The 25607-nt window shown below is 39.3% G+C and overlaps 1 protein-coding gene across 1 annotated transcript; it reads left to right on the top strand.

Annotated features, from left to right (window-relative positions):
- Nucleotides 1-11605: 11605 nt before the first annotated feature.
- On the top strand, nucleotides 11606-24758 carry C9H6orf58 (chromosome 9 C6orf58 homolog). Its single transcript, XM_070795619.1, has 6 exons — nucleotides 11606-11940; nucleotides 15040-15126; nucleotides 17043-17227; nucleotides 19081-19181; nucleotides 19465-19703; nucleotides 24349-24758. Exons 1-6 carry the CDS (start codon nucleotides 11637-11639, stop codon nucleotides 24462-24464), a joined length of 1032 nt encoding a protein of 343 aa, XP_070651720.1. The 5' UTR covers nucleotides 11606-11636; the 3' UTR covers nucleotides 24465-24758.
- The last annotated feature ends 849 nt before the right edge of the window (nucleotides 24759-25607 follow it).

Genomic DNA, 25607 nt, shown 5'->3' with positions numbered 1-25607 from the left:
TGAATAAATCTGGAAATTATTTTTGTGAACGATGTGCTATAGTAATTTAAGTGTGGTTTCAGGAAGTAACCAGTTATCCTTTCTCCACTGGCTTAAAACTAATAGTAGTAGCTGTTCTTTGTCTTACTGAGATGATTATAATTATAAATGATATCTTTTGATTGCTGGTGAGGATGCTTCAGTTGTGTCTGACTCTTTGTGCCCCCATGGACTGTAGCCCGCCAGGCTCCTCTGTCCCTGGGATTCTTCCGGCAAGAATACTAGAGTGAGTTGCCATTCCCTTCTCCAGGGAATCTTCCTGACCTGGGGATCAGACCCTCATCTCTGGTGTCTCCTGAATTGTAGGTGGATTCTTTACCCACTCAGCCACCTGGGAAGCCAGCCCAACTTTTCAAGTATTTATATTATTTAAAAATTTAGTCCTAAAAATAGGTAGGTACTGTTACATTCTCCATTTTATACATTAGGTTATCAAAGTTCAGTGACAGTAAATAATTTTCCCGAAGTGAAAATTTAGTGTCAGACTCAGACTTGAACCAAGCCATGCTAGCTCCAGAGCGCATGCTCTTAATTATCATACTGGTTTTTTTTTTAAATAGTATTCCATATTCCAATAATAATGGCATCTTTTCTGCATTACCCACTCTTTTCATTGATCTATTCCTATGCTGACATATGCTACTTTAATTATAAAAAATTCATAGACCACATTGACATCTGATAGGGCATGTCCCCTTTTATTCATTTAAATCTTTTCTGTTTCCTTATGTCCATTTTTTCTCTCATGTGAACTTTAGTTTATCATGCTTTCTGGAAATCCTGCAATGATTATCTAACTTTATACATCTACTTGGGAAAATTCATATCTTTGTAATATTAGAGTATTTTTGCATGGGAATGTAATCTACCTATTGATTTGAATTATTTTAACTGTTCCTTAACAATGTTTCTTTTGTGTTGTGGTTATAATCTTGCACTTGTGTTTTGGCTTTATTTTTAGGTATTCCAAAATATTTGTTTCAATTGTAAGCAGTATATCTCTCAAGTATATTTTCAATTATTTGTTGCTATGTATGAAAACTATAATTAGTTGATTTTTGTCTCTGCCATGTAGCTGAATGATACTGTAAATATTAATTGTTTTTCATTCACTATTTTTCTTTTTTTATAGAAATGAAGAATATGAAAGCCTTTTGAATTTCTTTTAGAAATGAAGAATATAAAATTGTTACACAAGTGAAAAAACAATCCCTGAAACCATCCATTACAGTCACTACATTTTATGGATTTTGAGCTAGACTATGTGTGTGAATCAAGTTTTTTCACTTGAATGATTTTTCCTTGGCTGTTTGTGTTTTTTTTTTTTTTTTTGCTTTTTCTTTTTTTCTTTCACATAAAAAAGTCTAAGAAAAAATGATATGCCTATTTACATTACTATGACAATTTCAAATCTTGCTTAAGCCACTACAGAGTGCCTGACAAAGTGAAAACAGTGTTGTGCAGTGAATTCTTTCACTGTGTTTTATCAACGTCAGCACTTTTAAATGGCGAAAACTTCATACTATGAGTGTCACTGAGGCTCTGAGACCACCTAACGAGTATTTTGTTTAAAGAACACACACACATCACATTAACATATACCTCTGAAATGTGAAAAAAAGGTTAGGGAAACAGCAAACTAGTGTCAGCCATTCTATATGAAAGTCCCCATTTTGGCCAGAATCATCTTGCCAAGAATGGACAGAACTAGCATAAAAGCAGGTTTTAAAAGTTTAAAAAAACAAGCTACCTTTACAGAATGTTTCAAACTTGATAGTGTTTCCGTACATTGTTTCTTTTAATCTTTATCACAAAGTGATAGTGCTTTAAATCAAAATACTAAAAAGGAAATTAAAGTAACGTGCACTGCCTGATAAAAGGAAAATCACACATCATGATTGACAGCAATTGCACAGAATATGTGGAAATAATAGTACAGTTGCCTGATGTAAAGTCTCCGAACTAAAATTAGGGGACAAGCATTTGGCTAATTCTTTCAACATTTAATGTATTCCTATTTGGGATGCAATACACACACACACACACACACACACACATATATATATATATTCAAAAAAGGAAGTTTTCTGGACTTTCAGGAAGACTATCCTACCCTTCCACACTCCTCTTCCAAAAGCATTTTACAGTAATATAAGATTTTTTTATATTATGAATAATTTGTGTATTGTCTAATTTTTTAACAATATTTAGTGTTTATAAAGTTTAAAGGAAACTAAATAAGATGAAGTTCTTGCTCTCATGTTTATGTTCCGTAGCACAACTAATGGATACTTTTGAGAAAATATAAACCTAAGCAAAAATTCGAGTGCTGATTTTATGTAGGTGTTAAGGAAACTTACCAGAGGGTGATTTAGTCAGGTAAAATCTCATGGAAGGATAAAATTCAAGCTGGCCTTGAAAAAAATTACAGGTTTGACCCATTTATTGAATCCCCCTGGTTGACGGTGATCTATTTCTGCCTTAATTCTGTGTCGTTCTTTCCCTTTTTTTTTTTTTAATTGGACTTTCATTGAACTTTTAGCATATAAAGAACAGGGGCCATGTCTTGTTCACAGTTACATTTCCACTGTTTCTGTACCTATTCACTATTCTTTGCTCATAAATGATTATTTAGCCATAAAAATATGCACATTTGCATTATGTTGCTTTATTGTCATAAATGCATGTAATATTCTTCTCATATAGATTGTTTGGGATATGTGGGGCCACATCTTACTTATTTTATATCCTTCCTAGTTTTTAGAACAAGGTTTTGCAAATTATAAGTACTCCATAAATATTCTCAATTGAATGGGGATATTGCAAAAGAGAAGAGGGATTTAAGCAAAGGAAATGAAGGCTACAGCCTAAGGCAAGGAAAGGGTTCCTCAGTGGCTCTGTGGGTAAAGAATCCGCCTGCAATGAATGAGACACAGGAGACCTGTGTTGGATCCCTGGGTTGGAGATCCCCTGGAGAACGGAATGGCAATCCACTCCAGTATTCTTGCCTGGAAAATCCCATGGACAGAGGAGCCTGGTGGACTACAGTCCGTGGGGTCACGAAGAGTTTGAAGTGAAAGATGTAGAATCTTTCTGTTAACGAGTACTCGGGTATCTTCAGTAGTTTTCCAGTACCAGTTAATAACTCCAACTTTCTGGTTAGTTAATTCAAAATTCTTCACTCCTTTCTTTCTCCCTGCACACCTCCTTAAGCATTCAGGTAGTCTTATCAGCTGTGAATACAAAATAATTTCCAAATAGATTCATTTCTCACTACTTTCACGGCTACTATCACAGTCCAAGGTCTTCCCTGGTGGCTCAGATGGTAAAGAATCCACCTGCAATACAGAAGACCCGGGTACCATCCCTGGGTTGGGAAGATCCCCTGGAGAAGGGAATGGCAACCCACTCCAGTATTCTTGCCTGGAGAATACTATGGGAAAAAAAAAAAAAAAGAATCCTATGGACAGAGGAGCCTGGTGGGCTACAGCCCATAGCATCGAAGAGAGTCAGACACGACTGAGTGACTAACACACAGTCCAAAGGAAAATAACCACTTCCCTGAGAGGGTCACCCTGCGTCTACCCTTCCTCTATCTCCTATGTAGTAATGTCCACATGGTGACCAGAGTGATAGTTTCAAGTCAGAACACGTTGCTCTTCTGCTCAACCCTTAAAACAGCTTGCCAGCTTTCCCAGGGCAAAGCCCCTGGTTCGCGTATGGTTCAAGGAGGCTCCCTTAGTGTCTTCACCTTGCTGTACCCTTACACCCTCGCTTTTTGCTCAAAGGCTACATGCACACTCAGGATTAGAGATTTTTGAAACATTGTTTCCCTTCTGCTAAGAACTTTCTACCCTAAGATTGCCATTTGCCTCATGCACATCCACACCTCTTCTCGTTTTTTTTCAAATGTCACCTTCTTTGACATGTCGCAATATTCTGATTTCTTTATACAAGCTTGTGCCAGGTCAACAATTTCTACCTTACTTTTTTGCACCTTCCTAGCACTTACCTCCACTTAACATACTCTACATTAATTGAATTTTTCCTGTCTGTTTCCCCACTCTAGAATCTCCAAGATGGTAGAGCTTTCATTTTTTTCACTTCTCTAGCTCTAGGACCCAGGACAAAAGACCTTCGTAAGCACTCAAAAATGTTTTCACTTGTTTGAATAGATAAAAAAAATAAACGTGTAAGTAAATAAGTATCCGTGAAGATTTCAGATGTCAAAACAAAGAGTTTTGCTTTGATCGAAAAAGCACCAGAGACACACTAAAGATACTTGCAGAGAGAGGAGAGAGAGGTTGCCCATGGTCAGAAAGGACAAATCCAAGGAAGACAGAGTAAAACACGGATTTGTCTAATCCAATCTGAAATGATTGGAATCCGGTTTAGGAAAATAGTTAAGTTGTTGTTCAGTCACCCAGTCATGTCCAACTCTTTGCGACCCCATGGAATGCAGCACACCAGGCCTCCCTGTCCCTCACCATCTCCCGAAGTTGGCTCAAGTTCATGTCCATTGCATTGGTGATGCCATCCAACCATCTCATCCTCTGATGCCCTCTTCTCCTTCTGCCTTCAATCTTTCCCAGCATCAGGGACTTTTCAAATGAGTTGGCTGTTTGCATTGGGAAAAACAGTTACAGAAATGGAGGAAAAGTAATGAATTCCAAAGGGACAAATGTGTATTGGCTGAATTAACGACCTTGGGTGGAGAGAAGTGACATTTCACAGATATTCTAAATAATACTGTGATCTTAGAGAGCTGGAAACTGTTGGGCCACTTTCAACAAGAAAGAAGGTGGGAAGGTTTGGAAGAGATGACACTGCTATTATGGGGGAAGAGTAATGATTTATTGAGATTTTTAAAAAAAATCATTCTGTTCCCATAATGCTCTTTATTGCAATGATGTAGAGGATGAAAGAAAATGAATTTTTTTATAGTCATAAAAGACTATAAAGCATGTTTTTATTTTTTATGTTTTATACAGCTCCTCCCCACATCAGACAGCTGTATTTGACCTGCATACTAATCAGGAGAGGAGTGATTCTCTACTGCTCCAGGTTAATTTAGAGTGTGTTCCTGCTGGGTCTAAAAGAGCCCTGAAACAATAGAGGGGTCGCTAGATTCTCTATGTCCCTATCCCCCAGCAGTGTGCTCATTTTAGGATTCTGCTTTCATAGGCAGCACATGGCATAACAGAACTCAAGATTCTACATGTTTCTACTGAGACAGAGAGAGCAGGAGAAAAAGGGAGAGCGAGAGAGAAAGAGAGGTCAAGATCTACACTGGTTTATTGCCTTGAGATTCTGCACTAGAACTGTACTATCTTCTGCCGTTTCCTTTAGTCGAGTTTCTGAGAATACAAGTACTGGGAAATATATGATTATCCCATTAGTTTTAAAGAGTAGAATCAGGACCAGAATAAAGTTATGCCACTTACTTACCATCCAAAAAAATAATGAACTGCCCAGCAGGAGAATGTTTAGGAAGGCTGAGCCATCCAGATTTTTTGAACTGAAGTGATGGTTGTAAGAAGTAACAACCATTTATAAAGTGCTTAGCATTTCTGAGGGAAGCACTTCCTTTCAAGGTTCAACTTACTTCTAATGAGTCACAAGCTTGAAACTGTTTCCCCTTATTTTGTCTTTTGCTGTCTTTGCACTTTTTCCTCTTCTGGTATTAAATACAAAGGGAGTTAAACTTGAAGGGATTATGGGTAAAGACTTAAACTGCTTGGCTATATTTTTGAATGAACAGAATGAGTGAGTCCCTTGATTAGTAAGAATTCTTTTGGTTAAAGTGATGATTACCCAAGTCAAACTAGCTGGGGCAAAAAAAGAGTATTTATTGGAGGGACATCCTGTTGCCAAATGTGAGAAAACAACTGGACTCATTAACTCTTGGGACGTGGACACTGCAGGACTCTCTCGGCCTCTTATCTCTGTGTCTCTGGTTCTTCAATGTCAGTTTTTCCTACTTCAGGCCAGTTCCCGCCCTTCTTCCCCGGCACCTGCATCCCACATTGTGATCCTCCCACTTCAGGGAAGCCCTGGCTGGCTTTCCCAATTCTGTTTTGAAAAAAGCGCAGAGAAGGATTCAGAGTCACTGCTTTTAGGACACAGGCTCATCCTTGGTGTATTCTGCCAAGGCCAAGAGGCCATGTCGTGGGGTCCTACATGAGCAAGGAGTCTTCTGCTCATTTCATAGATGAGGAAACTGAGGCACAAGGAGGCTAACTGACTGGTCCCAGGTCATTCAACTAATAGCAACACTATTTGATCACTATCTATATGCATCATTAATAAATATTAATTCAAATTGGACCTGCAATCATTAAAAAGCCATCTGGAACGAGCCTGAAACAGAGGGCAGTAAAAACAAGATGGTAGATGGTATTAGAACTGTGGTGCCGGAGAAGACTCTTGAGAGTCCCTTGGACAGCAAGGAGATCAATCCTAAATCAATCCAGATCAATCCAGTCAATCCTAAAGAACATCAACCCTGAGTATTCATTGGAAAGACTGATGCTGAAGCTGAAGCTCCAATACTTTGGCCACCTGATGCGAAGAGCCCACTGATTGGAAAAGATCCCGATGCTGGGAAAGATTGAAGGCAGAAGAGGGCAACAGAGGATAAGATGATTGGATGGCATCACCGATTCAGTGGAAATGAACTTGGGCAAACTCTGGGAGATGGTGAGGGACAGGGAGGCCTGGAGTGCTGCAGTCCATGAAAGGTGGGGGGCGGGGGCGGGTGGTTACAAGATATTCAATAGGTTATATAGCACCATCTAGTGGTCATCTAGAGAATTTAATTTTATTCACATTTCACTGTGATATTAATAACTGAGGAAGTTTTGCCTATTTTTAATAAGGTATCATAAGCCAGAAACATAGATTTACATCCAGAAATCTGTGTATTTTATGGTCCCAGTCATAAAACAGTGCACATCTAAAGGGTCATTTCAACTAATATTTACTAGACCAGTTTCTTAGTGCTGATGTTTAACAATATCTTTGAATTGGGGGAAAAAAAAAAGTGGAATAAATCCTCTTGTGGAAAATAGCCATTTATTCTCAAATGCAAAATAAAATGAGCCAGACTTCAAGGTTTGCAGGAGAGAGTCTTGTTTCTGGGAAACAAATAGTTGCTACTATGAATTAAGTAAAAGTTATATACAAATCCTAGGGGCCTTTCTTGAGATGAACTTGCTTATTCCGAAAGGACAGGACGGGAATCCGCGCTGCTCTACAGTTTGCTGCGAGAATAGGAAAGAGTGAGCCGCACGCAGGGGACAGATCTGGTTGGACAGCTTGGTCCTGAATGCTAAATTCTCCAGATGACCACGAGATGGCGCTTTATAACCTATTGAATATTGTCTTGTTCAACGGCCACATCGTGTCCGACTCTTTGTGACCACTCTGGTGCCACCAACTATTTTGATACAATCAGTCATGCTGCTTTCTTTTATAAACGTGAAACTTACAACAGGATGATTCTAGCATTTATTATTTCTACATACTACAGTAAAATTTCTAGGAAAGGGAAAGCTTACACAAAAATACTGACCTCTTGACTATTTTAAGATTATATTTAATTCAGCATAGTTTGATAATTTTTTAAATATAAACTTAAACTTCTATTACAGAAACGATATTTCATGGTGCAGGTAATCAATAAATTTGTCCCTGGAGCAATAGATGTGTAAAAAGAAATTTTACGTATCTTTAGAGAATTCACCATACCATGCTCTATAACACTGGAATCAGGCTAATATTTATGACCCTCCAGTTACTTGATGAGGTCATTCAAATCTTGATATGAAGACTTGACGCACATCTGCTTCTCCATTCCTCCCCTGCAGAAAGGCCTATTTCTATTCTTGATGCAATATGTGATTTGGGGCAAATAGATGTCTCTGGACTGGACCTCAGTTTCTTAAGCCAATAAAATGAGTTTTTTGCATTATATGATTTTTTCATATTTCTTCCTGTTCTAAAATTTAAAACTCTTTCATCTCAAGTATTTATATTTATATCTTACTATTCATATCTTACTATCATGATCCACTGGCTCCTGGGAGGGGAAATGAGGCAGATATCCTGTCAATTCAAGATTGCTAGAAAAGTAAATCCTAGCCCAAAAATGTTTTTTCTCTTCTGTAGACCTTATAATTTATAGCCCCCTGGTAGTTAAACATTAAAATAGACACCCATCTTTCCTTTCAGAAGATTTTAGTGTGTACGTGTTCGCTGCACAAGAGGAAAAGAAAAGAAATCCTGAGAAAACAGCTCACCTGAACATGATATTTTCTTCCTTCAGGCAACTAGATTTCATGATACGTGGAAATATTCTGAAGGAGGAAGCAGACAGAACAAGCTCCATCTTAAAAGCAGGACTCTGTCTTGGGCCAGACTGTGGGCTTTGAGCTATATGCCCAGTATCTAGGAAAGTGACATACCAACTGGAAAACCAGACCCCCCAGAAGGAAGAGCCCCACTGCTCGTACCTAGACTCTCCATTGCCAAAAGAATACCTTAATTATCTGTGTAACCGAATAGAATCATAAATTCTATTATGTTTATTGGGGTATGACAAGAGGCCTGGTGATAATTGTCCACTGTTAACTACCTAGGCTTAAGGCATATGAATCACGGGTTAACTTAGATTGTATCTTTCTTTTCCTTTGTTCAGACTAGTTTCAGGGAATTTGGGGAGCTTATATACACTTAGGGTATATAAGCTTTTGACAAAAACTGGTCGGGGTCCTTGGCTAAGAGGAGACTCTGCCTTGGGCCCGCCCGTGTAATAAACTGCACTCCACCATCTGCATTGTCATTCTGAGTGAGTTTGTTTCCCAAAACGCCTGACTACAACAATTCTATCCTTCCCTCAGGTAAAAACAGACCTGTTACTCCAGCTTGTTCAGTCAGTTCAGTTCAGTTCATTCGCTCAGTCACGTCCGAATCTGTACGACCCCATGAACTGCAGCATGCCAGGACCCCTGTCCATCACCAACTCCTGGAGTTTACCCAAACTCATGCCCATTGAGTCAGTGATGCCATCCAACCATCTCATCCTCTGTCGTCCCCTACTCCTCCAGCCTTCAATCTTTCCCAGCATCAGGGTCTTTTCCCATCTTCCCATCAGGTGGCCAAAGTATCAGAGTTTCAGCTTCAACATTAGTCCTTCAAATGAATATTCAGGACTGATTGCCTTTAGGAGTGACTGGTTGGATCTCCATGCAGTCCAAGGGACTCTCAAGACTCTTCTCCAACACCACAGTTCAAAGGTATCAATTCTTCAGTACTCAGCTTTCTTCATAGTCCAACTCTTATATCCATACACGACTACTGGAAAAATCATAGCTGTGACTAGATGGACCTTTGTTGGCAAAGTCATGTCTCTGCTTTTCAATTTGCTGTCTAAGTTGAGCATAGCTTTTTTTCCAGGGAGCAAGCGTCTTTTAGATTCATGGCTGCAGTCACCGTCTGCAGTGATTTTGGAGCCCAAAAAAATATATTGTCTGTCACTGTTTCCATTGTTTCCCCATCTATTTGCTATGAATGGATGTGACTGTTAGGTTGTTAGAATAGGAAACAGGGGTCCAGAATGGCGGTGGCTAAAAGACAAGGAGGAGAAAAGCCCGCGAAAATAGAACAAAAGAAGGTCCGAGGACCAAAGTGAGGACCTCAGGTAGAACAAACAACACTCCTGGCTAGCCCAATTTACATACAGCAGGCCGAAGGTGGGTGGGGGACATATAAAAAGAGGAGCCAAAGGGCTGGGGGTCTCTCTCTTTCTCTCCCGCGCTGGGGCTCTCTTCTCTTCACATCTTTGGGTTGGCAAGCCCTCAGGCCTCGAGGATGGATTTTCCTGCTATTATCTAAATAAAATAGAGCTATAACACGGAGCTGTAACACTAATTTGTCTAAAGAGCTATAACATAGTCTGTTCGAGACCTGAGAGCTGTGACACACCAAGGGCTTTAATGTCCGTCACTCCAAATCTTTGTCGTGATGAGACAGAACCAAGAAGTATATACTCATCTGACAGGGTGAGTATCAAGATGCCATGATCTTAGTTTTCTGAATGCTGAGTTTTAAGCCAACTTTTTCACTCTCCTCTTTCACTTTCATCAAGAGGCTCTTTAGTTCTTCACTTTCTGCCATAAGGGTGGTGTCATCTGCATATCTGAGGTTATTGATATTTCTCCCAGCAACCTTGATTCCAGCTTCTGTTTCACCCAGCCTGGCATTTTCTGTGATGTACTCATACATCATAAGCAGTGTAACAGTCTACAGTATAATGACAATAAAAGTGTGAATCCACCTTTCTGCAAACATGAGTTGCATTGAATTCTGAGTTATTGTAGTTATCTCAAGGCAAAAGACAGTGAAGCTGGAGAAAGGCTTAAGTTCAAGAGGAAAGGGGGCGGTGGCTGCCATTCCAAAAGTGAGTCTCAAGGAGTTAAACCTTTCCTCCGTGACTGGATGAGTGTGACCTTGGGAGTTGTACCCACCCGTATCTCAGGCCAAGTCAAATACCTGGGAGCCACCTTTCAGGTTCCTCTTTTCATTCATCCGCCATGCACGACAGCAAGAAATAATATTGTTTCTTACAGAGAAGACCACAAAGAGTCTTGAGAAAATTTCTTCCGTGACACAAGCAGGTTGTGGGCAGTTGTGTTACTAGATGAGGGGGCCAAAACCCCTTCTGGTCCCTTCACTCCTGTTCCTTTATGAAAAGCCCTAATCTTTGCATATGGGAATAGCATGGCAACAACTGTAGTTCTTAGGACACTGGGAGAAGATAAGATTAGAAACCGTGTAAACATGGGGAAAGGGCAAGAATGCAGGGCAAGAGGGCTATCGACTGAAAAATACGGTCACAGCCTGCAAGTAGGGAGTTATTTTCTTTGGTGGGAATGTTGAGCACTCTGAGCCCAGGAGACGGTATCTCAGTAGATCTGAGAAAATTTCTTCCGTGACACAAGCAGGTCGTGGGCAGTTGTGTTACTAGAGGAGGGGGCCAAAAGGAGTTTTGGCCCCTTCTGTTCCTTTAAGAAGCAGCATTTCTTGTTCCCTTATGAGAAGCCCTAATCTCTGCATATGGGGATAGCATGGCGACAAACTGTTGTTCTTACGACACTGGGAGAAGGGGAGATGAGACACTGTGTAAACATGGGGGAAGGGGGAGAATGTAAGGCAAGAGGGCTAACCCAGCCCAGGGATTGAACCCATATCTCCTGGGGCTCTCGAACTGCAGGCGGATTCTTTACCATTGAGCCACAGGGGAAGCCCATATTTGCATGGGTATTTATAAATTGTGCTATGTAATATTGCTGATTATTTATTTCATGCAAGTTTAACGCCCTCCCCACCCCGTCTCCCTGCCCTTCTCCCCTCTCTCTTCTGGTGTCCATTAGTTTGTTCTGTAATCTGAGGAAGCAGCCTATTTTCCTTGGTAAGACTTTCCTACTATCTCAAGGAAACGAACAAAGATGATATGCTCTGATATGAGGAAATACCATGCCTTCTTTCTGCACTTTCCAATAAAAGCCCTGCCATAATCTCAACCCCCCAGCTCCAGCATGCTGTCTCTCCTTGCTCCTTCGGCCTGTGTGCTGGTTGGTTGCATGTTTGTTTCTTCAGCAGAAGTTTTTAGTCTCTCAGATCAGTATCTCCCACTGTGGAATGAGACTCCAGGTCAGTTCAGTGACTACAGTGTGGAGAATGGAAAGTACATTATTGATCCCTGGGTATACCCTAAGAGAATGGGCATGTATAAAATCCTCCTGAACAAGACAGCCAATTATTTTGAAAAATTCGCACCAGATAATGAACAAAATTTTTTATGGGGATTACCTTTGCAGCATGGCTGGCAATATAAAACAGGTAAGAATGATTTGTTTTTACTCGTATGATTTTTCCAATCTAACCATGTGGTAATTGGGAAATGGAACTCTGTATAAACCAAATTTTGAAAATCAAGTTCTTTCTTTTTCCTCTTTCCCCCTCATAACCATTAGTTTTCTACTTTTTCTCCTCCATAAATCTTTCTGGGTTGCCTGTTTTGATTTGAAACTGCAGTGGGGCATATAGCATAGTTGCCAAACACAAAAAGACGTCATTTCCAACATATTGGGCATTCTACTTGAACTCCTACTAGGCACTAGATTCTATTCTAAGCACTGTGATGAACAAAATAGTCAAGAAGATATGCACTGAAACAGATGATGTCAAATTACTTTGAATTTCTTGAAGTTCTAACTATGATTACCTATACATGTAGATGGAGAGAGGCAAGAAAGGGATCTTGTTCATGAGGATGTTTCTCTGCAAAAGATCAATTCCTTTCAAAAATAAAGTACATTCTAGTGTTTAGTAGGCAGATATGTTTGGGCCAAAGATTCATAAATTATAAGATGTTTGGCTAGCAGAATGTCTTATGAAAGAGAATGGTGTCTCTTTCACTCCATATTATAACACTACCGATAAGGAAATTTGTTGGGGGCCAGAGTGAGGTACTCCGCCCGTGACAAAGGTCATGAGGAAGGAGGCTCGACATACGCAAAGGCGGGATCGAGCCTCAGGAGTCCCCCTGGAACTCCTCGAGCATCTACCCCCATAACCAGAGCCTGCCTACTTTACTACTTTGTGCTCTCCCCTACACCTCTGACTTTACGGGGGGCTGTCCCCCACCACCTCTTTCGGAGAAGGAGTTAACCTAGAGCTCCAGTTAATAATAATTCCTGGGCGTGATAAGAGTGTTTTAACCTACAAACTCCTCTGAAGGTTCTCTAGCCTGCCTGACAGGCTCGTCCGGCCACATGTGATTGCTCACAGCCTCCCAACCATGAGAGGCACGAGATGCTTTAAACCCTCTAAAAACAGGTTCTTTAGAGAAGTTAGAAAACTATTAGTATAAGTATAATGGGCTGATTAGAAATTGTATTGGTGAAGGGTTTTTCATTTGTTGAGCCAATGTTTGTTGCTAAGTCTCCACATCCCCTGCCCTTACACATGTTAATGAGTATATAGAAGAAATAAGTATTAACCTTTGATATTAATCACGTTAGACCTTAGGCTAAGTAAATTCTTTCCTTAACTAAAACCCACTACACCCTCACCCTATAGGAGCGTGACTTTATTTGGGTGGCGTCTGTTTTAAGAATACTTACCCCTGGAGAAATAAGTGTCCTGGTTGACTGACTGCTGTCACAAGGAGAGGGTCGTAAATTGTCGGCAGGCCCCCCTGGCCAGAAGATGATGTAACACCCCTAAGACCTCTGTATACATTTGTATGAAGCACCTGACTTTAATAAAAGTCAGGACTGCTGACCCCGCGTGACTTTTGCATAACATCTCAGTGTATAAAAGTAGACCATGGAAAATAAAGAATTGGGATCAGTTTCTCGAAATACTGGTCTCCCCATGTCTCTCTCTCTTTCACTCTGGCTGAGTCTCCATGTGGAGCGCGGAACCCACCATGCTTACTAATTATGCCTGGGCTTCTAAGATCCGACCGGGGAGGCCTCAGTGTCTCCTCTCCTTCGGGAGAACGGAAGGACGCCTGCGGCCTACGTAAGTGGTGCAAACTTCTTGTCTTGAAGTTTTATTGGTCTCCCGCGTAAACCAAGCTACTCAGCCTCTTTTCTCCACTGAATTTTCCTACTGAGCTATCCTCATTCTATTACTCTTTATATCCTTAATTAACATTTAATTAAGCAATTGTTTCCTGATCTTCGCCTACGCTGTCTCTCCTTCGAATACCCTGGATCAGCCGGGGCAGGACCCCGGCAGAAATTTGTTCTGTTCTGATGAAATAAATATATATATATATAGGGAGAAGATTATAGTTTATCTGAGATCTAAGGAGGAGTCACCTGCAGGAGCTCCTGAAGTTGGCTGTTCACACGCCTTTGTCAGGTGATGTCTTGAGACTCAAACCAGCTCTTTATCAGGCTTTTCCCAGAGTCAAAAAGATGGAGATCTAGGAGAAATCATTAGCACTATGGGAGGCATGCCAGTCTCAGGGGCCTAGGGGCCAGCAATAGATGGAGGCTGAATAGGCTGGTAGATTAATGTTTTTCTTATTCTTTCATTACACTTACATATTATGATCAAGCCTGAGTAAACTTACCTAATAATGGGCTTATATGTCTCCAGCATTTTCTAAAAGCAGCTGTGGGGTGGGAGTATTTCAGACAGTTTCCTTGCCATCCAAGACCTTACAACACAATTAAAACAGAAAAGATATCAGAAATGCAACAATGAGCAATAAATAACAACTCTTGGTTAAAAATTAAAGTGCAAAACAAAGGGACACGGTGGAGTCAGATGGAATAATCAGAAAAAAATGGATCTGAATTGAAATTTGAAATGTGAACGAATTTCCTTGGGGAAATGAAATCTCCTAGGGAATAAAAGTATGAACAAAAACAGTGGTTCTCAGGAGTGGCTGCACATTGAAAACAACTAATTTTCAAAACTATCAATGCCTAGGTCCTCCAGCAGAAACTCGACTCTTATCTCAATAGTATGGAAAATGAAGGTAAAGAACAAGTGTCTGACTGGGTGCAGTGTGTGTGTGTGTGTGTGTGTGTGTGTGTGTGTGTGCGCGTGCGCCTTTGCAGTTTGAGGAACAATCAGGAAAGTTCACACTTCTAATATTCATGCAGGTGAATAGCATTAGCAAGTTCTTTAATGATCATTGTTTAATAACAATCAGGTTAGGAAAAAGAATAAATACAAAAGCAAATAATATTCGAAACAGATCATTCTAAAGTGGAATATTGTTGTGATGTTAGATGAAGGAAAAGAAATTGGCCCTGAGATGGGAAACGAAGGTAAAGAGTGATAGGAAGAGAAACACAAGTCATGAGAAGATAAATGTTTGTGCTTCTTTGCAAACAAAATGAATTAGGCAAGGGATGATTATAACAAGTTTCAAAACGTGCACAGGAAATAATCTGTTCATCCTCTCTCTTCTAGGCAGATTGGTTGATCCCACCCGAATGACAGACTGTGGCTATGAATCTGGAGATCGTTTGTGCATCTCTGTAGACAGTTGGTGGGCTGGTATGTTCATTTAATAGCAAAATACTTAATAATCTTCCCCCAAAGAAAATATCCAAGTTAAAATCTTAGGGACAGAGACAAAACAAAAACAGCGCTATTGCTCCATAAAAATGAATCCACTTCATCATGTATCTCGTGGCCTTTCTGTCACATTCTAGGATTTAATGGCCGCAATTTCCGTAACGATTCCTTAGGGCCTATTTTACCCAGGGACTGCAACAAGGACCTGCCAAGGACAATGGCTTTTGAATGACCAGCTCTGGTGTTAGATGGGAGGTCCCACTAATCAGAGGAGTCTCCAGGACCAGGAAGGATGAAAAAGGAGAGAACGAGAAAATAATACTTTTTTCTTTTTCCATTTTGCTCAGACCAAATATATTTAACTAGGAAACTTGTAAAAATGTCAGAGATGAATGTATCACAAATCATTCTATCAATTAGTAATGTAAGGCTTCTGTCAGATATTTAATAGTCAAATAATCAGAAGGTATTTCCTAATTCTTTAATTTTATCTTGTGTGTTAGTGCTGAAATTAATTTACACACAATTTCTTTGAGATATTTCCCACTAATTAGAAACAAGGTCACAGTTAATTTCACTTTCTTAGAGTGGCACTCATTGTATACATCTTTACTTATTTTTCTTGTATGACACTCATTTAGTCTTTTCAAAGACTCAGAAATTGTCATGGCCACAGATCTAGAATTTAAGCTTCTTTTTTCTCACATGGACTCCAATAGTTTGGAATATCAGCCTGCTACCCTGGGGCGGAGGACTGCATTCAAAATGCATGTCTATGATGAAAAGTGTTCTGCATCGACAGTGCTAATCAGTACAACACGTTTTACAGTCAACTACATCGTATGTCTAAATTTGTTGGTATAGGTTCTACTTAGACAACAATTTTAAAAATCTTAATTCAGTGCTAATTTAATTATCCAAAGATTTGTTGCCAACACTTAGCCAACATTTTTGCTTCAAAGACTTAATGTGGGACAAGCACTTCACAATATCATGGTTGTACATTAAACATAAAATACAAAATACCAACACTGTACGCATATTAAGATAATTTAGAAAAAAGTCACATTTCATGGTAAAACCTCAGAAGTGTATCATTCTATGCACAAGTAGATATCTTTCTTCCATTTTTATATAATGCTTTGAAAACATGAATGATACCAAATTCATTAAAATTACTTTTTGTGTGTTAAAATGTTGTAGACAACTATTTGCTTCCCTGATGGCTCAGTGGGTAGAGAGTGTGCCCACAGTGCAAGAGACAACAGGAGACACGGGTTTGATTCCTGGGTTGGGAAGATCCTCTGGAGAAGGAAATGGCAATCCACTCCAGGATTCTTGCCTGGGAAATCCCATGGACAGAGGAGCCTGGTGGGCTACAGTCCAAAAGGTCACAGAGAGTCAGACACCACCGAGCAGCAGCAGCAGCACTCAACTCTTTTAGCCCATATTCATTTCTATTGTAGGGTTATTAACCGAAATGCGATAGAGTTATGTATATGATCCTTAGGGAGATTTTCAATATTTTGCAGTGACTTTTTTTCATGTTTCTGGATCTCTGACTTTTTGCTTAATGGCTTATTCCAGTATACTTGCCTGGAAAATCCCATGGATGGAGGAGCCTGGTGGGCTGCAGTCCATGGGGTTCCTAGGAGTCGGACACGACTGAGCGACTTCACTTTCTCTTTTCACTTTCATGCATTGGAGAAGGAAATAGCAACCCACTCCAGTGTTCTTGCTTGGAGAATCCCAAGGACGGGGGAGCCTGGTGGGCTGCCGTCTATGGGGTCACAGAGTTGGACACGACTGAAGTGACTTAGCATACAGATTACTTAAAAATATCCTCTTTCATATTTGTTGGCGCTTGTGGTAATGACAGGTATCTTCTTTTACAGATATGAATTACTTTCTCTGTGCACTGCCCTTCCTTGCTGCGGTTGATTCTGGCATAATGGGGATATCATCAGATCAAGTGCTGCTTTTGCCACCATCCAAGGACCAGACAAAGTTTTGTCTTAATGTTTCTAGTTGTCAGTCCTCCTTTCCTTCAACAATGAGGAAGTGGAATGCCCTTTACAAGGTGCCTTTTTCAAGTTCTATTATTTAATCTTTCAGGAGGTGGTAAGAGAATTTCTTTTTTTATTGGAATATAATTGCTTTACAATGTTCTGTTAGTTTCTGCTGTACAACACTGTGAATCAGCTATATGTACACACACACACACACACACACACACACACACATACATATATACATACACAGGCTTCCCTGGTGGCTCAGAGAGTAAAGAATCTACCTGCAATGCAGGAGACACAGGAGACATGGGTTCAGTCCCTGGGTTGGGAAGATCCCCTGGAGGAGGAAATGGCAACCCACTCCAGTATTATTGCCTGGGGAATTCAATGGACAAAGGAACCTCTATCATAGCCTGGCGGGCGACAGTCCATGGCATCGCAAAGAGTAGGACACAACTGAGCACTCATGCACATCCACGTGCTATGCATATATCCTCTTCTTCTTGAGCCTCCCCTCCCCCATTCCACTCTTCCAGATCATTGCAGAGCACTGAGCTGAGCTCCTGTGCTATACAGCAGTCTCCCACTAGCTACGCATTTTTACACCTGACAGTGAATAATGCCAATGTTGTTCTCTCAATTTGTCCCCCTTTCTCCATCCTCCGCTGTGTCCACAAGCCCATTCTTGACACCCGCACCTCTATTCCTGCCTTGTAAATAGGTTCATCAGTACCGTTTTTCTAGAGTCCACATATATGTGTGCTGTTTTGTTTAGGCTTTTGTGCGTATTATATGGTATAAAAATATAAGTTTTTATACAAGTTATATTAATATCATTACTTTACGGGCTTCCTTTGTGGCTCACAGTAAAGAATCTGCCTGCGATGCAAGAGACATGGGTTCTGTCCCTGGGTCAGGAAGATAGAAGATCCCCTAGAGAAGAGAATGGCTACCCACTCCAGTATTCTTGCCTGGAGAATCCCATGGACAGAGGAGCCTGGCAGGCTACAGTCTATGGCGTCGCAAAGAGTTGGACACGACTGAGCGACTACCATTTTCACTCTCTTTCATTTTCATTCCGTGACATCAAGGCATTACATGTCATTTACACCTTCTGAACCAATACAGCATTAACAGCAAATCTATCCACTCATCTCACTCTAAACAAGCCGTACATAAATGCGAGAGCACACACTGAATGAAAAGATTATTCTGGTAAATTGAACCTTCAGATCAAGTGAGCAATAACACTTGGGAGAAATATGATTATGGGGTTGGTTTTAGAATAGTTAGTTAACTTCTTTCAAATGATTTGATAAGTGGTCACAAACAGGTATAACTAAGCTATTATGTGGCAATCAAAACCACATATTCAATGACCAAACTAAAATACATCGGTGAAGCATAGTCATGGACCAAAATCAATGCAAAAAGAGATACTTGCTAGTTCTATAGACTGTTAGTTCATTTTTAAAGATTTTATTAAGTTATATATTCTTGTAATTTCCACCTTTTCTTAAACTTTTGTGGTAATTTCAACTATGGCAGCAGAAAAACAGCTGATAAACAAAAAATAAAGTTGTCTTGAGGTTTGAAAACAACAAAATTCTGTAAGGCAATTATCCTTCAACAAAAAAAATAAATTAAAAATGATTCTGACTTTGGGGGGAAAAGTGCTGTTCATCTCTTATAGATACATGCAATATTACTCTTAATCTGCTCCTAATCTACTCCTAATCATTATTGTAGTCTTTACAGATTGTTTGTCACTCATGGCTTGTGCAAATTAATCCACAGAAACAAAATTCTCCTGTGATGTAGACTATTGCTAAATTGGAAATGTGGACAAAGTGAAATTGTGGAGAGAAGAATTGTTCTAGTTGAGCAAACATGAATACATTTCTTCCCTCTACTGTAGCATTTGCAGTCACCTTCTAGTAGCTTCGAGGACTTATTGAAGTACTTGTGGGAGGCACATGTCTCAAGCTTGAAAGATGGTTACAAAATTTTTGAAGACAGGTAAGCATGGATCTCAAGTTACCTCTACTTAATACGGCAAATAAATTTTGGTCTTATCTATACCTTTTTATTTCCTAATATCAGTCTTCTTATTAAATATTATATTTAATCTTTGGGGATTAGTTACCTATATCATCTAAGGCAGGCACTCAAGCCATCACATTCTAAAACTAAAAATTACATTCTTAGTTTGTTGACAGAAGGTGATCTTTTTAAGAAAATGACAAGGGTGCCGTTCTGAGTGACAAATGATAACTGTACCCTGTTTCCGCTTGTCTTTTAGGTTAGAATATTATTCTAAACCAGAAATGGGTTTTGGGAAAGATTGGTGCGTGGTTCTGGACTATCTAGCTGCAGCCAGCTTTCCCACGATCTTCAGTACAGTATCTGAGTTCCAGCAGGCCCTGCCACCCCGAGTGCTTGTGGATGGGGACAAAGCTCCCTTCATCAGCGACTTTACTGACCTTCAGAACATAGTCCTGCTTGGTCTAAATCTTCTTTATAAAGTGGATAGCTCAACAGGTAAAGGCTTATAAACAATACCTTTAATCAATATCGCGTTGAATAGAGAAAGGAAGAAATAATGACGATCAAAGATACATGTTGTCATAACACATACTCTTAAAGAAACCAGAGCCATTCTGGTCCGAGTACTACAACAGTCATTAACTGAGGGTTGGGCTGATCATGCATGTAGTTACTGTTTAAACTTTCGGCTTAGGAAGGAGAGGCAATCATGCATGTTAGGCAAAGGTAAGGCAGTGTGGAGCGGGGCAAGCAATGCTCAGACAGAAAGAGAGCAGCCGACTTACGGGCCCTGACCACACAGGTCCTTATTGACCCATGAAGCTACCAGACTATCTCGTGTACTTTTTTCATCTACAAACCCAGATATATTCTTTCTGTTGTTGTTGTTACAGTATTTTTTTTAAAGCCTTAATGTCACTCTTACATTTAGAAAAAAAGAAAAACGTACCATAAGAAAACCAGCAAACTGACTTACATGAGCTCCCTCCCACCAGCCTTACCAGTCATGGCAGAAGTATTCTGCTTCAGCCCCTCAACTGCTGAGTGTCTTAGCAGAGTGAAAAAAAGAAATCTGTAATTGCAAGTTTGAATTACTACATCATCCCAGTTTTCCAGGCATGCACTTATGCAGTGTATCAAACTTAAAACATAATTAAGATATTAGTACTTTTAAAAACTAAAAAAAATTAAAGCTCTTTTTTTTTTTTTTTTTTTTGAGCAGACCATTTTTAAAGTCTTTATTGAATGTGTTACAATATTGCTTCTATTTTATGTTTTGGCCATGAGGCATGTGGGATCCTACCTCCCCGACTGGGGATCAAACCCACACTCCCTTCATTGGAAGGCAAAGTCTTAACCACTGGACTGCCACAGAAGTCCCCCAATATTCGTATTTTTAAAACAACAACAACAACAAAAATGAATCTGAAAGATTTAAAAGATATAAAAGCAAAGTAAATGTTAAACTATATGTTTCTGAAATCTCATTTGCATTAGGTAGAATAACAAACCCAAACATTTTAGGAGCTTCTGCAACTGAAGTCTCTTCTTGCTTCCTCCAATAATGGTTCCAGGGCAATGTTCTCTGTCAGTGGCAGCTTTCCTTCACACAATGCTGACTGAAGATGCTTTCATCTCTAGCTCTTCCAACCCCCAACCTCTACATGATTCACATCTCACCAACAGAAGGATACTGTGTTGGAGAAAGTCTTGACACTTCCTTCACTTCATCTCATACTTTACTGGTATAACCTAGGCACATTATCCCATATTTGGATGCAAGCAGGGGCTAAGGAATTAAATTGTTGCCTAAGAACGGTTTTGTGTTACAAATCTACTCCATGAAAGGAGATGTTTTAGGATCTGCCTAGCCATCTCTGTCAAATTATCACATAGCATAATTGTATTCTAGGCCTGGATCATATAGACTGGCTCTTCCCTGCTAAGATTAAAGGGTAAAGAACTGAGTCAAGAATTGAAGGCCCTATACAGCAATATTTTGACAAGATTTGATTTTACCAAAATTTAGCTTTGAATTTAATATGTGGTTTTGAGTTGCTTTCACCAGAAAGAATTCAAGATTAAATATGGAAAACTAATGATTAAAAAAACAAACCTTGATAGTATACTTGTTTAGATATCACATAACAAGGTATTTACTATTATTTATCCACCGTTGTCATGGTTAATCACTCTTCACATTCCTGCTGACAGTCAGAATTCAGTAACAGCACAAAAGGCCTTGGGATCTCCAAATAAGCAGAGAATAGGGAAAACAGGTATGTTAAAAGCAAAGCATTAGTAAAATACAATTAGTGATATTCAAAAATGAGCATTTAAATTAATTAAATAAAGACACATATTTCTATTCACAAAAATCCTCTCAAAATATCATTTAAGTAACTTTTAGTCTCCAGAGATACTTTATGATGCTCTTCACAAGAAATCTGAGTTAAATTCACTGAATAAATAAGTAAAAACAGACTTTTCAGACTTCCAATTAGCTCTTTAACATTTCACTGATGAAGAATGTAATCAATTCTAAGAATTGTCATGTAGTTTAAAAAAATTTTTAATTATGTAAAATTCTCAGCCACCTGTCTATCTGCAATGGCATCAGCTTTTAACCCTTGACTACACATATTTTCCCCTTCATGGATCACAGCCTTGCCCTGGTGAAGGGGCTTGCATAACTCAGTGAAGCTATGAGCCATGTCAGGCAGGGCTACCCAAGACAGATGGGTCATAGTGAAGAGTTCTGATAAAACATGGTCCATTGGAGGAGGAAATGGCAACCCACTCAAATATTCTTGCCACGAGAGCCCTATGAACATCATGAAAAAGCAAAAACACAGGACACTGGAAGATGAGTCCTCCAGGTGGGAAGATGTCCAGTATGCTACTGGGGAAGAGTGGAGGGCGATTACTAATAGCTCCAGAAAGTATGAAGTGGTTGGGCCAAAGCAGAAACGATGCTCAGTTGTGGATGTGTCTGGTGGTGAAAGTAAAGTCCGATACTGTAAAGAACAATATTGTATAGGAACCTGGAATGTTAGGTTCATGAATTAAGGTAAATTGTATGTGGTCAACAGGAGATGGCAAGATTGAACATTGATATCTTAGGAATCAGTGAACTAAATTGGATGTGAACAGGTGAATTTAATTCAGATGACCATTATATATACTACTGTGGGTAAGAATCCTTTAGAAGAAATGGAGTAGCCCTCATGGTCAACCATAGAACTGGAAATGCAGTACTCGGGTCCAATTTCAAAAATGACACAATGTTCTCAGTTCATTTCCTAAGCAAATCATTCACCATCAGAGTAATCCAAATCTATGCCTCAATCACTGATTCCCAAGAAGCTGAAGTTTACTGATTTTATGAAGACCTACCTTCTAGGACTAAAACAAACAAACAAAAAAAAAGGATGTCCTTTTCATCGTTGGAGATTGGAAATGCAAAAGTACAAAGTCAAGAGATAACTGGAGTATCTGTTATACTGGAGTAACAGGCAAGTTTGGCCTTGGAATACAAAATGAAGCAGAACAAAGGTTAACAGAGTTTTGTCAAGAGAAAATGCTGATCATAGCAAACACCTTTTTCCAAAAAACCAAGAGATGGATTTACTCGTGGACATAACCAGATGATCAATACCAAAATCGGATTGATTATGTTCTTTGCAGTCAAAGATGGAGAAGCTCTATACAGTCAGTAAAAATAAGACCTAGAGCTGACTGTGGCTGAGATCATGAGCTCCTTATTGAAAAATTCAGTGTTAAATTGAAGAAAATAGGGAAAACCACTAGGCCATTCAGGTATGACCTAAATCAAATCCCTTATGATTATACAGTGGAGGTGACAAATAGATTCAAGGGGTTAAATCTGGTAGACAAAGTGCCTGAAGAACTATGGACTGAAATTTGTAACACTGTACAGGAGGCAGTCACCAAAATCATCCTAAAGAAAAAGAAATGCAAGAAGGCAAAGTGGTTGTCTGAGGCAACTACAGATAGCTGAGGGAAGAAGAGTAGTGAAAGACAAGGGAAAAAGGGAAGGATATACTCAACTGAATGCGTGGTTCATCACCCAATTTTAAAAAATCAGTCCTTGGTGCAAATTCATAGAATTTGAAATATACTTAAAACACTGCAAATAATTGAATAAGTAAAACCCATGCTGCTAGTACAAATGAAATTATACTCACTGCTCTGCACATAGTTTTTACTGGAAAATCTACATGGAGCTTTTGCAGTATCAGGACAGATCGATCTAATCCATTCAGTTTAAATTATATGTAGTGTTAATGAATACATCATAACTGTGGACATTATTTTCTGTTATAAACTATATAACAGGAAATACTACAAAAGTGGCACTTTATGTATGTATTTCTTGCCATAATTTGTTATTTTACCAAAAAATATGTATAAAGGAAATGTATTCAAGTTGGTAGGTCATATATTGCTGCTGCTGCTGCTGCTAAGTCGCTTCAGTCATGTCTGACTCTGTGCGATCCCATAGACAGCAGCCCACCAGGCTCCCCCGTCCCTGGGATTCTCTCCAGGCAAGAACACTGGAGTGGGTTGCCGTTTCCTTCTCCAATGCATGAAAGTGAAAAGTGAAAGTGAAGTCGCTCAGTCGTGTCCAACTCCTAGCGACCCCATGGACTGCAGCCTACCAGGCTCTTCCGTCCATGGGATTTTTCAGGCAAGAGTACTGGAGTGGGGTGCCATTGCCTTCTCCCACATATATTGCTAAATGGTGTTCAAAAATTTGTCAGGAGTTTACATTTTTGTTACAAATGAATTGAGTTTCCTTTTTTCTCCAACCTACTATCATATAGCAATTTCTAAAATTTGTGTGTAATGTATAAAGTGCTACTTCACTCATATTAATTTACAATTTCTTGAATAGGTGTTCTTTTCCCAGTTTTCTGGTTAATTGCTTATATTTCTTATTGATTTTTGTGTGAAAATCTGGTCAATCAATTTCAAATTTAAAGATTTATGTGTATAACTATCATGTAATGTATACATATATTTGTATCCAAAATACATAGAATTTTATTTAAAATAAACATTTCAGCAAATGAGTATACATTTTAATTTACTTGTAATTATTTTATATCCTTTCCAGGTTCACTATCTTTAACTATATGGAAAATTTTAATGAAGACACAGGCTGCAAAGATGCTACTTCTAGAGATTTTTGAAGCAATTCTTGTAATCTTTAATCCAACATTTCTGGGATGATTAGTGAATCAAAATGAACAATTCTAACTTGCTGAACAACAGTAATATCAAAATTTAACACTGTCACAATTATACAGTTTTCTTGTTTCTGGTGTCTTTGACTTATGCTCATGTGTTAGGACTTTGTCCATGCTGTCCCATCTTCAGGTTCAAATTAATGCTATCATGATTTTTCTCAATTAATAATTCTTGATTTTTAAATTTACTAATACTTAAAATGTTCAAGGTCTAAAGAAGATTGTATTAATCTATCATAAACCACTGAGAAATAAATAAACAGACAATAAACTTGGATGACTCTTCTGTTGTTATCCTATGTAACCCAATATCATGAAATTTAGACCAATATGTCTTGCTGACTTATAACCAAAGTCCAGAACATTTTAAACCGAAATACTGACAAGTTTTAAAACTCATAAAACAGAACTGACAAATAGAATATAGAATTAATTTGTTAGGGTTTTGTGTGTGTGTTTTCACTAATGACAAGTTTACAGCAATTAGGCAATTTTCCCTTCCTTTGGTCCACACTTGATAATAAATCCTTAAGGATCAAAGTTGTCAAGATTTTTCTCTGAGGAGACAGATGACACTGGGTAGCTGGTGGTGACTTTAGAGCATGAAGCTTTCATTGAAAGCTTTCCAGGACTTCCCTTGTGGTGCAGTGGATAGGATTCCACTTGCTAATACATGGGATACAGGTTTGATCCCTAGTCCAGGAAGATTCCCCATGCTGTGGAGCAATTGAGTCTGTGCACCACAGCTACTGAGCACATTCTCCAGCGTCCCTGTGCTGCAACTCCTGAAGCTGTGTGCCTAGGGCCTGTGCTCTGCAACAAGAGAAACTACCACAATGAGAAGCCCATGCACTGCAACTAGAGAAAGCCCACTTGCAGCAACGAAGACCCAGTACAGCCAAAAACAAATACCTGAATTAAGTAAATAAATAAATAAAACTGTGTGTGCCTGTCAACAACAACAACAACAAAAACCTTTAAAAAAGTAAATGTAAAAAAACCACAAATATGTCATTAAAAAGAATGTTTTCCAACAATAGAGACAGAATGAAGAAACAACGTAGGTTGGTTTTGGGGGGCTCCAAGGAGCTCGGGTTCTTTATGTCTCAGTGCAGAAGAATTCGGC

This window comes from Bos indicus, chromosome 9 (genome assembly GCF_029378745.1).
Source record: "Bos indicus isolate NIAB-ARS_2022 breed Sahiwal x Tharparkar chromosome 9, NIAB-ARS_B.indTharparkar_mat_pri_1.0, whole genome shotgun sequence".
Classification (NCBI taxonomy): Eukaryota; Metazoa; Chordata; class Mammalia; order Artiodactyla; family Bovidae; genus Bos; species Bos indicus.
This window is presented reverse-complemented; position numbering and strand designations above follow the sequence as displayed.

Bases quoted from the DNA above. Each gene is read 5' to 3' on its own strand.
- C9H6orf58 (XM_070795619.1), top strand. From the start codon at position 11,637: ATGCTGTCTCTCCTTGCTCCTTCGGCCTGTGTGCTGGTTGGTTGCATG. The intron at 17,228-19,080 runs GTGCCTTTTTCA...CCTCTACTGTAG, and splicing joins AGTGGAATGCCCTTTACAAG to CATTTGCAGTCACCTTCTAG. The intron at 19,182-19,464 runs GTAAGCATGGAT...CTTGTCTTTTAG, and splicing joins TACAAAATTTTTGAAGACAG to GTTAGAATATTATTCTAAAC.